At 43.1% G+C, this 16,170-nt stretch overlaps 1 protein-coding gene across 1 annotated transcript in view; it reads right to left on the bottom strand.

The window, feature by feature from the left end:
• The window catches only part of slc25a26 (solute carrier family 25 member 26), a 185,667-nt gene extending 172,284 nt beyond the window's left edge, over positions 1–13,383 (bottom strand). The window contains exons 1-3 of the mRNA XM_080728507.1: positions 13,283–13,383; positions 10,303–10,459; positions 5,861–5,979 (exon numbers count right to left, since the gene is read on the bottom strand). Coding sequence (XP_080584633.1) covers positions 5,861–5,979; positions 10,303–10,459; positions 13,283–13,315 — 309 coding nt within the window. The 5' untranslated portion in view covers positions 13,316–13,383. The remainder of the gene's footprint in view (positions 1–5,860; positions 5,980–10,302; positions 10,460–13,282) is intronic.
• Positions 13,384–16,170: the final 2,787 nt, after the last annotated feature.

The following is a 16,170-nucleotide window of genomic DNA, read 5'->3' as shown; positions in this document are numbered from 1 at the left end:
CAACACAACTCTATGCACAATTCACGTGGATTAGTCTATACCTTCTATGGATTATAAACACAAGACTTTGGCCATGCTGCGCTCCTGTAATGCACAATTGCACACGCGTTGGAAATGCGTTCGTTTTGAACCTCCCGAAGCTTAGGTGAGTTAGTGGCAGATAAAGTAATGCTTCTGTCAAGTTCTGTGTGGAAAAAGTGAAATGGTCTGCTCTGCACAACTGTAGCTTCGGTCATCTTTGCCTCGCAAAAAAGCCTTTAGCGTGTGTGTGTGTGTGTGTGTGTGTGTGTGTGTGTGTGTGTGTGTGTGTGTGTCTGTGTCTGTGTGGCGCGTGTGTGCCCTAATGCGCGTGCATGCGTGTGTTTTTATTGAATACTTGATTAGCAGTTTGCATAGCAAAAGCACTACAGTAGGTCTATATGGCTTGTTTACATTGGGGTCCTCTGACAGACAATATGCAAAACATCTTACAGTAACAGTCAGAAATCTGTCTGTGGATGTGAGATGTATTATAATTATAATTGAACAATCAAAACAACATTCTTATTAGGAAACCTTATCTGTATTTTAACATCAGTCATAATGGTGTAGGCCTACTTGGTGGTCAATTGGCACTTAAAGAAAATGGGTTACAAAATCGTGGGATATAGCCTACATATATTTTTTTATAATAATAATGATTGTACTTGGAGAGTCAAATATTAGGCTATCTGTACTCAGTCTAAAAAAAACACTGCTGCATTTAGATTTCACATCACATTAGATTTCGTAGGAAACCATTCTGGGCCAGTTTTAAGACGTGTGTTTGGTGGGGATCTTTTAATTTTAATATCCTTCAAATTCAAGAAATATACGGTAAAAATACTTGTACTTTTACTTTAAAAGTACTTTTCAAAGCACATACTTTTTACTTTTTACTTGAGTAATTATTTGGAATGAGTACTTTTTTCAGTCGTTTTTTTCACAAGTACTTTTACTTTTACTTAAGTACAGAACGTGAGTACTTTTCCCATCTCTGCCTAACAGTAGATGTATTGGGGAAAAAGAGCAACAGACTACAGTAAGTACAGAGTCAAAGGTCAAGTTTATTAAGCATTGACGGTTCAAGTGGTTAAATATCTGAAAACCCAAATTGATATGAATCCAACATACACTGACAATTGTGCTGTCAAACAACAAAACTATATGGAATCTATGAACAGGTTGCAGGGGTCCCTGCTTCATCTGTTTCTCAACTAAGTGGTCCTTGGCCTGAAAACGTTGAAGACCCCTGTTTTGGAAGCTTTTCAGAACAGGCCTCAGTGGCTGAGAAGGACTAAGTGGCATGCGCCACAGTCTCGAGCCGGGAGGGAGTTTGATATAGCTGCTCATGATGGCTGCGCTGCTCAGGCAGCTTACCGTTAGGGCTGTCACGATATGAAATTTTACATGACGATTAATTGTCACTCAAATAATTGGCGATTAACGATTTAATTGTGTTTTTGTCGTTGATAATTACATTTCTGTTTGGCTTTTAGGCTTTGAAGTTGCATATGGCAGATATGACACATAACCTAAACACACAAATAAATTACTGACATATTTGACAACTTACTACTTAAAAAATAACATTGATAGTGGAAATAGCCGATCTACAAGCTCACAACGCGTCGCGATACGACACGTTGTGAGCTTGTAGATCTGCTATTTCCACTATTTCTGAAATTTTTCAACATTCACGATTATGACGATTATGACTAAATAATTGCGATAATGTCAAATAATCACGATTAGACGATTATGTAATAATTGTGACAGCCCTACTTACCGTTGCAGTTAAAACAAATACACGCCAACCTCATCCACCCATGGATTGAGCAGTTTGAAACAGAAATTCAGAAAGCGATGGGATTATTGTTAGAATATGCCGTCATGGGATCCTTGCCGAACACGCAGTGAGGATAAACGGAAGGGGGAAAACGTGACGCCTTTGCACTCGTCGCGATTATTTCAAATTGTTACGTTTACAGGTAACGAGGAAGACAGATGATGTGTGGATGCCGATTGCATCACTGGGGAGTGTGTTGATGTCTTTAGGCCCTTGGTGTGCAACCGGGGGGCAGTTCCGGGGTCAGCCTTTTATGGCTAAGCCCCCAAGATTACTGAGCTTTGAACAAGACATAACCGCCAGCCCCGGATGCAGTGGGATAGCGGCTCTCTGCTCCGCTCTCCTCTCAGCCCCGCTCAGACGCTTCCCCTCCCTTTGATGTGCTCAAATCCCCGCGACAGCGTGAAAGGAGGGTGAAAAGCAGCCTCGACCTCCGTCTCACCTCTCTCACAGTCATTCGAGAAGCCCAGGTAGTTATCGGAAGACGCCTGTTTTTGCGCAAAGGGTGATTCTAAATAGGGGTGGGCGATATGGAGAAGAACAAAAAAATCAAACCTCGGTTCGAAGTGAAGCGGTGAATTTTTATTCTATGTGTACTAGAGCTTTGAAATCAGTGCTCCAGATCTATACATTCTGTGTTCTAGATCTATACTTTCTATGTTCTTTTAAGTTCTATACTTTTATGAATTCTGAATGAATGAATGATTTTGTCTGGAGGGCCAAATTGTCATGTGAAGCTTGACCAATCCTCAATTCTGCATGCACGGGACAGACATTCTCACTCCTTGAGAATCTATGGGAATCCTCAAAAAAACTGGTACGGGACAGACAAAGCCACTCCTTGGAAGCGGCTTTCACCGCTTCAAATATCACGATATCTTTCCAAGCGGTATCTCGATACACAATCTTATCGCAAATATTTTTCATGTTGGTTTTTATGGTTATTTTTCAAGTTACTTAACAGTACAACCACCTACAAGGTAACAAAAACTAAAAGAAAAAGGAGTAACAGACCATTTAGACCAGTGGTCCTCAAAGTGGGGTCCAGGAACTCTCTGGGTTCCTTTTCGGAGGTCTAAATTGACCCTTGCAAGTATGTAACTGTCAGTATAAAAATTAAACCAAATGGACCCTTAACGGGTCCATTTGGTTTCATTTGTATACTGACAGAGTTAAGGGGAGACCTTGACATTTTAAAGTTTGAGAACTACTGATTTAGACCAAAATGCAATGAATTCTGCAATGAATCTCTGTATTAACAATTCAACAGGATTTTTTTTAATAAGGCCCCCTCATTGTATCACAATACATACAATATCTCTGAAAAGGCATAACGTGGAGACATTGTATCGTCTCAACGATATTTATCACAATATCGCCCACCCCTAATTCTAATAGTAACTAGTAAGACGACTCAGGGCGACATGCGACCTCACCCTAAAGGGCGAGGTCGCGCCATGTCTTGGCCATCTGGCCAGTGATGTATATCAGACCAGTTACCCATAAATGGAGACCCCTGGTACCCATATATGGAGATCCATGTACTGTATATGGAGATATGCTGTAGGACCCCAAACATGCTTACTCAGTTATTCATGTTATGTTATGTTAAGTCCTATGACATCTATGACGTCTGACATCATACATACAATCCCTTTTATGCCCATACTTGGAGATCCCTGTCTGTAGAAACTTTTTAGCTCTTGACCCACTGTTTGGGAAACAGTGCACTTAGTACCCTCTGATCCACCTGCATGCGCTCTGAAACGTGGAGACGTGGGGCACGCTAAAAAAAACACACACACACACACACACACACACACACACACACACCCACCACACAGAGGGAGGCGGGCCACTTCATAAACATGCAAAACGTGTGAAATGATGACCACCCTAAAAGTCATGAATACTAAAAAACCCACTACTTTGGATCAAGCTGAGGTGGTATACTATGGCAGGAGGGGGCATTCCTCCCTTCTTCGCCCTCCCAGTACCCACTCTCTCATGCCAATGGGAACACCCATAGTCCCAGCGGAGTCTCAGATTCCTTGGGCTATAAGGGGGGGGGGGGGGGGGGGGGACCGGCTGAAGGAAATTGTACCACTCCTCCTCGTCGCTTTCAAGTCCACAAATTCCGTGCACAAAATTGGTGGAGTCTTGGGGGCCTGAGCTGGGAGAACAGCTAAGTCAATAGGCAAGCAATGAATTCTTATTTACCCAGCTGGAATTGGGGGGGTGGGGGAGGGGGGGGGGGATAATGGGACGAGACAGAATAAGAAGAAGAAGGCCCCTGAAGTCACCCAGCTGCATGGGACACACGGGCCGATGGCCAAAACCCTCCCTCCCTGTGTCTGATCTGGGGATGAGACGATATGAAAATGTCATATCACGATTATTGTGACAAAAGAAATCGCGATTTACAATATTAATCGCTATAATCAAAATCCATTATCCTGGTGCGGAACATTTGCCAAAAAACTGCAGATTTTTGCGGCTATTTTTTGGCAAAGACATTTGATAGAGAGTGAAAAAAAGACTGTATCAAGTATGTTATTTCCAGGTCCGTTTTAACAATTATGGTATGGTATGGTATGGTATGGTATGGTATGGTATGGTATGGTATGGTATGGTATGGTTTATAGTTTATACTTCCGAGGGGAAACATGTTTTGCCACCAGAGCGAATACAAATACACAACAAGTATCACTACAATTATAGAAGTAAATGGTACCGGATATGCAGCTCATTCTTCAAATGTAAACAAAAATGGCTGCCATGTTTGAAAGATAAAGCTGTTCTGAGTCAAACATGCATTTCGCGATCGCGATCATGCCGAAACCGGAAGTACTGTAGGAAGTAGGGAAAGTAGGGAGAGCAAAAACAACCAACTCTGGAAACTTGTGTTTGGCACCAAGGGGCCTTTTCCACCGGCAAAGAACCAGTTCCGGTTCTTTCCCCCGCCTATGGGGTTCTCTTCCACAGAGAACCGGAGTTGGTTCCGCACCGTAAAAGTTGGTTCGGAACCGGAACCACAAAATCCTTGGTTTTTGTGGTTCCAGAGCCTCTGATTCAATCTGGTGGAAACGCAAGCCGGTGCGCAAGAACGAACCAAGGTTCCCAAGAAAGCTGAACCGGCACTGGTTCTGGAACCGGTTCTTTGCCGGTGGAAAAGGCCAACCAAGTGTGTTAACAAGTTCCCTGCCATCTAGTCAGTGACTTTTCGAGACATCTTGTTATTGAGTAAAGTGGTGGACACTAGACAGACCACAGCATGGTGTGGACTCACCGTGGGAGCAAAGAAAGCAATATGAAGGAAGCAATATGAACAAGGGAGAGAAAACCATAGAGGCATAGACTATATTATATCATAAAGAAGAACATAGTAAATTGAGGAATGAACAAAAGAGTTCAAATCAGGGTTCCCACACATTTTTACCAATTAATTTCCAAAACTTTTCCAAAACTTTTCCAGAATATTTAATCCAATTTCCAATAATTCAGCCCAATAACAGGTCGCCTACTCCTATGTGCAATGCCCAAAGACAAGTAGTGTATGCCAGTGGTTCTCAACATTTTCAGGCCGTGACCCCCGATAATAATCATGTTTTAACTGGGGACCCGGCACCCTGACGAGCACTAAGAGTTGAGGAATTTTGTATAACACGGTTCTATTGTGAAAATAGCCGATCTACATGCTCACAACGCCTCGCGCTGCGAGGCGTTGTGAGCATGTAGATCGGCTATTTTCACAATTTCTGCCTCTAATATTTGACAATATTTGACATATTTGGCCCATGTTTAATAATTTGTCATTTCAGAGGTATTAACAAAATCAATAACCAAAGACAATGCATAGCTATTTTTTCCAGGACCTTTTCCAGTACTGGAAAAATATTTTTCTAATTTCAAAACATTTCCAGGAATTTCATGACCGAGGGAACCCTGTCAAGTGGACAGTGGAGGAAGAGAGTGAGGGGGGGTGGGACTTACGGTTTCTCCTAGGGAGGCGGCCAGCATGTGAGTGACAGGTGCCATGTGGGGTGCTGCCAGCGGGCCGTTGGCTCCGAGCAGGGACTTGGTGCAGTCGTAGGTGACGAAGAACGCAGCGGCTGAAACCAAGCAGAACCGCGGCCGTTAAAGGCCCATTAGTCAACCTGCATGCAGCAATTAATATCTCTCACTACCACTGACAGGGGAGGCGCACAGGAGGTGAGCGACTGTGAAAGAGTGAGAGAGTGTGTGTGTGAGAGAGAGAGAGACTAGGAAAGTTGCTTATGTCCCACACAAAGAGAAAGTCCTGACTCTCCAGCTACTGTAGTAAAACAATGGAATGCCGCAACAAACATTAATTCATTAGCAAACTGCAGCAAAAGTGTGTTTGTTACTTCATTCCGTTAAGCTCAACCTTTCTCTGACTCTCTTTATATATACAGTATATCAGATATACAAATTAAACGTTGAGAGATTTCTCATGTATGACATTGATCCTATGGCATGTTAGCGATCAACAAATGCAGTAGATACACTCCTTTCAGATAACAGTATTACCAGTAAGACTCCCTAATCGGGAGATAAGCGACCGTCAGGTCGCAGCGTGATTTTAGGGCAAAATGTGTAGGAGCAGTGTCCAAGAATGTGTTTGAAAAAATTGGCCAGATGGTGGCGCTATATGGGACAGATCCATGTTGATGACATGAGTGTAGACATACTGTGTACCGATTTGCATGATTTCAGGGCAAAATCTGTAGGAGCAGTGTCAAAAAATGTTTTTGAAAAAATCGGCCTGATGGTGGCGATATATGGGACAGATCCATGTTGATTACATGAGTGTAGACATACTGTGTACCGATTTGCGTGATTTTAGGGCAAAATCTGTAGGAGCAGTGTCCAAAAATGTGTTTGAAAAAATGGGCCTGATGGTGGCGCTATATGGGACAGATTCATGTTGACGGCTGTCTTGGCGCCGCCGAGGCGGACGCGTGGGTACCGGCCCCGGCTCTCCCGGTCGCTCCTAGCCCAAGTTACAGCATTTTATGTGCGCTGCAGTGGCGGGGGTCCTCCACTAGGGGCATCCATGCTGGAGCACCAGGAGTCGGTGGTCCCTGAGAATTCCCCGTGAACAGCCCCGTTTGGGTGGTCATTTGGTCATTTTTGCACTTTTTGGTGGTGGCAGAAGGGGGTCCCTGGGGGTCCCTGGAGCTCCGGGGGTCCCTGGTGGGGTGGAGGTTGTGTATTGGCAGGCAAGGAGTGTGTGTGCAAAGTTTGGCATGGATTGGGGCAACGGTGGCGGAGATATGAGTTGGGGAAAAGTGTGACACGACGGACAGACTGACAGACTGACTGACTGACAGACAGCCGGTGGAGGTTTTGGTAGTAAATGCGACCTGACGGTCACAACTATGATATAGCTTAGAGATGTGCCGATTGATCGGTGAGTGATCGCGATCGGCTGATATTGCCTCTATCGGCTTTGATCGGTATCGGCTTTGCCGATCTAAAAGCTAGATCAGCTATTTTCACTATTATCTGTGGGACTGAATGTAACCTCAGCCTGCAATTTCCTCATGTTTATATTTAATATACAATGTCAATGTTTTGTAAGAAGAATCATTACATATATATATGCTGCCACAGTAACACAATAAATAGAAGAATGTATGGATTTGACGCTGTGATCGGGAATATTGGTATTGGCAGATACTGATTCCAGTTGATCGGTGATCATTATCGGCCCCCACAATCGGAGCATCTTTAATATACTTTAGCTTTACAGATACCTATAATGTGTTTTTCGTTTTTTTTTTATACTTGACAGATGGCTTTGCTTTACACCCCCACTGGGCTTTGCCATACAACAATAGCTAAGCATGTGCTTTAGCCAAAATAAACTGTGGCATAACTCAGGGTCTCTTGTATGACAGATTGATCCTATGGCATGTTAGCAATCAACAAACATAGTAGATGCACACCTTTCAGATAACAGTATTACTATGATAACTGCAATCTCGCATTGTTAGTCTCAATGCTTTTTCTCCCCATTCCAGCTCAAAATAATTCCCCTTAAAATAAAAATAACTAAATTCAAGTTATCACCATTTTCTCAGGTTAAATCTATCAACATGAATACGTCTGCCAAAAAGCAAGCGACTGAAAAGCCACTGGATGATCCCATAAAATAAATTGTCTTTGTCGGGTGGAAACCTCAACTCAAATGTCCAAAACTGTTACTTTTCAGGATTCAAATTTAAAAAACAGCAGATCCACAAGCTCAAAACGCGCCATGTTTCGAGCTTGGAGATCTGCTACTTTTGATGCTTTTGTGTGACGCACTGACGCTGTAGTGTGATCAAGTAGGGCGTTCGTTTAAGGAAAAGAAAACACAAAAAGTTAGAATAAGGCAGGGGTCTTCAACGTTTTCAGGCCAAGGACCCCTTAGTTGAGATAGAGATGAAGCAGGGACCCCCACAAACAGCACAATCATCAGTTTATTTTGGATTCATGTCAATGTATGTTTTCATATATTTAACCAATTGAACCGTCAATACTTAATCAACTTGACCTTTCACCCTGTACTTAATCTGCTCATTTTCCCCCTCTACACCAAACACCTCTGCTAAAAATTGCCGATCTACAAGCTCACAACGCCTCGCCTGCGAGGCGTTGTGAGCTTGTAGATCTGCTATTTTTGGCTAAAGTTCTCAGAATATGGACGTTCAAGAGGTTATTATAATAAAAATGAGAAAAAGTTTCTATCAAACAAAGATTTTGAGGACCCCCTGTAGTAACTCTGAGGACCCCCTGTTGAAGACCCTTGGCATAAGGAGATGAGAGGTTTCTGCCCAGAGTCCCCCCATAAATAAGGAATAAGACGGCAGCAGCTCTGGGGACACAATGACAGTTCTCAGGAGGATTTACGACTCTGGCTCATTTTCCACTTTGAAAATGTTCACACTTCTTCACACTACAATGACTTGCTTTAACTTTAAAGAATAAAACTGCTGGCTGGGTCCCACACAAAGTCAATTACAAGTCAGTCTCTAAGTTTCTTATTAACAGCTTGTTACTGTTGGCACTGCAGTGAAACTAAACACACTAGTAGTAGTATGCCATATGTAGCTAAACTAGAGGTTCGCGGGCCTTCGGCCCGCTCACATCTAGTTAAATTCTTTTTTTTTTTAAATAAAAAAAATAAAAATAAATAAATGAAATAAAATAAAAAATGGGGGGGAACTATTGTGGCGAAACTATTGTGCCGCAGCGCACGTTTCCGGTCGGACATATTTGACCGCCGGACGCACTTCCGGTGTTGTCCGCAAATCTTTCTTGTGTGGATCAGCTGCCTCTGAGATTGAGTGGGCTGAGTGGGCTGGGCGTGGGCAGCGTGGGCTGGGTGGAGCGTAACCGTGACAACAGCTGCTTGCAGGCTGGTGCAGGCTTGTTGTATGGGCTGGTGTAGGGTTACAGATCCATTGGCTGGGCGGACGTTAAGATCCCCTGGACTGGGGGACGTTATAGCCAATTGGAGTGCTGCATTTGGTCTGTTGGTGACACTCAAATACCGCTGGCTGCAGTTCTAAAATGTAATATAAGATGCCCCAGCTAGAAAAGCGCAGCTCTCTGCCAGACCGGGTTGGCTACCCAGGGCTGAGACACAAAATAGAAGTTTAAAGGGAAATAGAGTTTGAACGACAAACGGTATAAAGCAGGGGTCTTCAACAGGGGGTCCGGGACCCCTAGGGGGCCCTCAGAGTTACTAAAGGGGGGGCCGCCAAATCTTTGTGATAGGATCATTCTTTAGACAAAAATAGCAAATCTACAGCTCTCAACGCCTCGCAGCACGTGATCGGCTATTTCCGCTAAATAGGTTTGGTGTAGAGGTAAAAAAAAAGAGCGGACCAAGTATAGAGTGAAATATCAGGTTAACTAAAAACACGAATCCAACATAGACTGATGCTGTCAAACAAGTCTATGAATCCATCTATGAAATCGATGAAAATCTGCATCACACATTTATACAATATGTAGTAGGGGGTCCCTGCTTCGTCTCTCTCTCAGCTAAGGGGTCCTTGGCCTGAAAACATTGAAGACCCCTGGTATAAAGAGTGCCTTAACATTAGAGTTCTCAACGGGCCTGAAAATTAAGGCCCGGCCTTAACTGGGCCCTAACTGGGCAGGCCCGAGGCCCTACCCGGCCCTACATTTTAGGCCCTACCCGGCCCGAAAACGTCGGGTCGGGTCAGGTCGGGTATGGTCGGGTTTGGAAAGAATTTAGTAATAAAAGAATCAAAAAAATATTTATTTTTTTTTCATTGAGCCTGAGGCCCTACCCGGCCCGAGGAATTAGCATACATTTTAGGCCCTACCCTACCCTTAATGCCGGGGTCGGGTTTGGGTATGGTCGGGTTCGGGCAGAATTTGAGAACTCTACTTACCATTAGGGAAGGAGCCTATGGCAGCGGACGGGACGCCGGCGTAGATTCCCCTGAAGCCCCCGGCCTTCTGGAAGCCCTGCGGGCTCTGCAGTCTGGTCTTAATGGTGTCCAGGGGGAACAGGGTCAGGTCCACACACATGCCCGCACAGCCCCCCGCCTGGGCCAGGGAACAACAGCATCACACCCAGTGGTTATCATCTTCATCATAATCATCATTTTAGGCCTAGAATTATTGAATGCTTTAACCAGTGAAAAATAGCAGATCTACAAGCTCACAGCGCGGCACCGAGTGCCGCGCTGCGAGCTTGTAGATCTGCTATTTTTTTGGAAAAAGTCGTGAAAATGTGTGCAAATCTTTGAATATATGTATTTTCAGAGCGAACGTTTCTGACTCAGATTTTGCTTCTGGAGGGAGTCCCTGGATATTTTGAGATGGGGTTCCGTAGCCAAATGAATATCATTTTGGGGGTCCTTCACATGAAAAGGTTTGAGAACCACTGACATAGTAGTCTCTCAAGAACAGACTAACTGAGCTCCATTTAAGTGAAAAGGACCTTTTCTTTGACGATGGCTAAGCCAGATTGCTGACATAAAAACATAGGTTTTTCAAAAAACCTTAGAAGGATTCAAAAGACACTTATAGAATCGGGTCAAAATTCTAATTTTCACGATTTTTCAAAAATAGCAGATCTACAAGCTCGCTTGACATGAAAAGGTTTGAGCACCACTAGGATTAGGATTTAGAAGACATTGGTAGACGCGGCCTCAGGTCTTAATGTGTTAAGTGGTTTATGTCAGTCTGGGAGTCATGGATTTACTGGTCTCCTGTTAACTTTCTGCTGTAGTACATTCACCACAAGCTCCTGGTCTGGAACAGTGGATGTACTGGTTATCAGAATCAGGTGACATTCCATTTGCTTTTTTCAACGAAATCACAGTCCTAACACCAGGGGTTCCCAAACTTTTTTTTCTCAGGTCACCCTATAAATATATATTTTTTTAATCCGAGGCACCCCTACGTTATAAGTTTCACTCCCAGCACCTTATATTTATAGCATATCGTCGTAGTCGGGTGGAAACCTTGTATCTCCAAAACCATTCGTTTTGTATTTATCATCTATAAAATGTACTACTCTAGTGCAGGGGTTCCCAAACGTTTTTGGCTCAGGGCACCCCCATAAATATTATTTTCATCCGAGGCACCCCTACATTATATTAATAATTTTCACTCCCAACACCTTATATTTTGCCATATTTTAGCGATTATGTTGCGAGGAAAATGTTGGGATAATAGCCATTTTGATTAGAACTGACTGAAAATAACTTTAGTTTAAAATGATACTAAATAACAGGTAATACATATTTTACTATAATAAGCACAATCTAATATAACAACAATATAAGAAATGCATAGGAAAATCAATCTAGAAAAACAATAACATAGGCACGCACGCACCTAATTAGCAAAAAAACCTTCCAAAAACCTCAAATAAATGCTATCTAGCTTCATGTATGGTCATTGATGGTCATTGAGGGAAGGGGGAGTGTAGTGCTATAGGTTTAGGTGGAGTCTGAAGAGGTGAGTCTTCAGACCACAGCGGAAGCTAGGGAGTGAGTCTGTAGTTCTAAGTGCGACAGGGAGTTTATTCCACAGTTTGGGGGCCAGGAGGGCAAACTGTCTAGGACGAGTGGATTTTTGTCTTGGGGTTCTTAGCAAGAGTTCTGTCAGCATCCATGTGTTGGCTGATCTAAGTGAACGGGTGGGGGTGTAGGGGTTGATCAGGTTTTTTTTCTGTCAAGAAATCCAAGCAGACATGGTTTTTTACTCGTGTTGAACTTCGGAAGCGCTCGTCTTCTATAACGCAACATCCCGCTGCCTCTTGCATAATGTGTCATTTAGAACCAGGTGGTCACAGGACCGCTGAGCGATTTTCCACGAGCGCTTCCAAAATCCAGCACTTAGAAAAAATAATCACCTGAACAAAATTTCTTGATAGAAAGTTGCTCATACCATGTCTATGGTGGATTTTTATGAAACAAACACTTTGCAGATAGAAAGGGGATACTCTTCAAGCTTTCCATACAGCCCCAATTTTGGTGAGTTTGATGTTGTTTAATACAATCAGATAGCAAAAAAAATGTTTTGATGCATTGGCTGCCTATGGGAGGTATTGCAACCCTAGATTCATCCGATTAAAATAAAATCTAGTGTTGCAATTTGCGGCTATCTCAAGCTATGTCCATTAGAATAGTAATTGGAAGACTGGGAGTGCTGTACATCATCACAGTGGTTCTCAACCTTTTCAGAAAAATATTAATAATTATATTTTAATTGGGGACCCCCCCAACCTGACGAGCAAAATGTAATGCCGCACCAGTTGAGGCATTTCATTTTGTATAACACCACGGTTCTATTGTGAAAATAGCAGATCTACATGCTCACAACGGAGTCATTGTGAGCATGAAGATCTGCTATTTTCACAATTTCTACCTCTGATATTTGACAATTTGGCCAATGTTTAATTTCTCTATGTATTAAAAAGTCCTTAAATTGTCACTTTAGAAATGTGCAGGTACCCTCTATCTATACACTGAAACATTAGGTTGGTTTGTTTACTTGTTGAGTGAGAAAACAATGTTGCACATTAAGTTAAAACACATAGGTCTAACAGTTATAGCTTGCAACATTATAGGTGTAGAGAGACTACTAGTCTGAACATTGTCAATGCTTTACTACAGAAGCAACCCCCCCCTTTTTTTCTTTTTTTTTTTTCTTTACAAAAGATGAATCCTGATAAGCAATATCACTATATATGTCGGTGCAGTGCCAGTGCTGCTATACAGTACAGTATTAGATGTACAAAACGACACAGACCATCACAATAACACTACAGCAACGCTATTATGGTTGGATACAACTCATAAAAGTATCTGAACTGATAAGTAATTGAAATAAAACAGGAGAAATATGCAACATTACCACCAAAGACGCAAAGAACTCGTGTCTCTCCATGTTGTGTGTGTGCTGTCAGACTGAATGGAGCAGCATGTTGACACTGCAGCCAAATCAAAACACGCCGCTCAAGGACGCCGCCATCTTTACACCACGGACACTTCCGCAATGGGATCACGTGATCGCATGCATGCAACGTGATTCGCTGGCGTCGGAGTCTGCACTTGCTGGTGTAGGCTCTGTGTGTGTGTGTGTGTGTGTGTGTGTGTGTGTGTGTGTGTGTGTGTGTGTGTGTGTGTGTGTGTGTGTGTGTGTGTGTGTGTGTGTGTGTGTGTGTGTGTGTGTGTGTGTGTGTGTGTGTGGTTCTCAACCTGTGGGTCCCCAAATGATTTTGTGGGGGTCCCAGATGATTAATTTAATGTGCAACATTGTTTTCTCTCTCAACAGTAAACAAACCGACATAAAGTGTAGGCCTATAGAGGGTATCTGCACATTTCTAAAGTGCCAATTTAAGGACTTTTTAATACCTCTAAAATTACATATTAAACATTGGCCAAATTGTCAAATATTAGAATAGTCAGGTTTGTTATGTTAAGAAATGTATGTTTGTCGGATTTTTGTGAAGATTTGTAAAACTATACATTTTTGGAATCTTCAGAGCATGGGGAATCCAAAAATCAATGTTCCCATTTGCACAGACACCTGCAAAGCCGCCATTTTGGACGTTCAAAATGGCCGACATAAAATACATCATTTGTGCTATCTTGGCTTCTGGACAACCTAGAAACTTAATTAAACATGCCAATCCTATGTTTTCTGGGTCAAGGAATCAAATGAGTAAATGTTGGGAGTAAAATGTTCCGGACCCCCACCCCCTTTCTGGGGGTTATCTATTTTGGGACCTCCCAGAACAGTACGCCAGCCAATTAATGTCCTATTTTCATAATAGTAGAGTTGTTTTGTAGGTTTTAAAACCTCCTGGGCTCATTTATTGCACTTTTAAAGTAGCCAGAATAATCCTTCTGACTTTTGGTTGGGGTCTTTCCTCACCTGGGACCCCCAGACAGACCCTTGAGCCTATCTCAGTAATCGCTCTGCTCCAGAGCAATGTTAACACATCGGGTGCCCACGAGGTGTCTACACGCCAATCTCTTTGATGTCTCTGGATGCCCAGCCCCAGTGCCCACGACGTGTTTGACGCGTTTTACAATACTGTAGTTACTGTACATTGGTTGCTACCGCAATGAAGGCTCTACCACGGTGATCAAACGCCAACAATATGGGAAAAACACTACATTTCCCAAAATGCAGCGCGGTACATGTGACCAGGATGTGCAGTCTCCTTGCAGCCAATCACAAGCTTCTGTTCCTATCCTGCGCTGCACTCTATCGTCCCCTCGCAGGCTAGCACGACTCGTATGTAATCATGGATACTAGTATTTACCCAGTAACGGAGTCTCGGCGGAGATACACGTAACATGGCGGATTCTTCTCCTAGTCTAGCTTTTTCAATCACCATGTTCAATGCGCGGTCCTTTCTACCTACCGTGACACAAACGCTGTGGCCCAGGTTTGATAAAAAGATGTCCTGACTGAAAGAAAACTTTATCGTAAAAATAAACAGGACATCCGTGGATTACATTTACTCGCATCATGGATACTATTTTCCCAGTGACGCTGCGGAGGACCGGAGGTAACGTAACATGGCGGATTCCTCTCCTGGTCTAGCTTTTTCAATCACCATGTTCAAAACGCGACCCTTTCTACCGCCCGTGATACACACGCTGTGGCCCAAGATTGGTAAAAAGCTGTCCTGACTGAAAGAAAAGATCATCGTGAAAATCGTGAAAATAAACTGGACATACTTGGATTACATTTACTCAACGTATTACGGATACTTTTCCCACGACGCGAAGGTACGTAAATGACGTGTTGCCATGGAGACGATGGGCCTCTGTGAGGGTAAACCCTGAATTAATGTGGGCATCCGATGTGATTAGATCATAACTGAAGCATAAAAGTTGTTGTAGCTGGGCTTTGAAAACAAAAAGGAGTAGTAACAAATACCAGGGGTCTTCCACAGGGGGTCCGGGACCCCTGGGGGGTCCTCAGTTACTACAGGAGGGGGCCCGCCAAATCTTGATGGGATTTGAAACTGTAACCTTTGATGGTTTATTAGCATTGTCAGTATTATTTATAACATTTTTGTGTTGGACAGTTATGGTTGACAGGTGTTAATTGAGTTTGTGGGGAGGGCGGGCTTAGGGGGAGCTAAAGCCCCCTCTACCCCCCCCCCCCCCCCCCCCCCTGGAGCCGTCCCTGTTGCAACGTATTACTTTAGGCGCGCAGACTAACATGTCCATTTATTGCACTGCACTCACACTGACAACACAACATACACACCTGTGTTATCGTCACCCCAAAACCAATACCCTATCCTCTTAAAGAGCTCATGGTCAATTATGCCCAAAGAGAGGACACTACATGTCCTCCCTAATAATGTTGACAGTCTTTGTTTGTATTGTTTAAGCAGCTGCACCATCCCTTGCAATCTGCTTTGCAGACACATTTGATGAGCTCAAGTATTGCCTATATTTATATGAGTTAAAGCGAAGGATCTCAACGTCTTATGCCTTACCTTAGTTTCCTTTTAGTTGACCTTGTATCAGTGAACTGTACTGTCATGAAACTGTAATTTATCCTATGCAAAACTTCTAATAAATACTTCAATCAAATCAATAAAAAAAGCCTTTGAAGCAGGGAGGGCAAGACACTTGACTGGAACATACCCTCCACTTTCTGACACTGCTGTAAATTTGCAACAGTCAAAGCCAAGGTACAAAACAAAAGTAAGTAGATATATTTGAGCGAGTTCAAGTTATTGAATGTCACAAATGTCAAGGGTTCCTTGGCCT

Source organism: Nannobrachium achirus (genome assembly GCF_963921795.1).
Source record: "Nannobrachium achirus genome assembly, chromosome: 6".
NCBI lineage: Eukaryota > Metazoa > Chordata > Actinopteri > Myctophiformes > Myctophidae > Nannobrachium > Nannobrachium achirus.
This window is presented reverse-complemented; position numbering and strand designations above follow the sequence as displayed.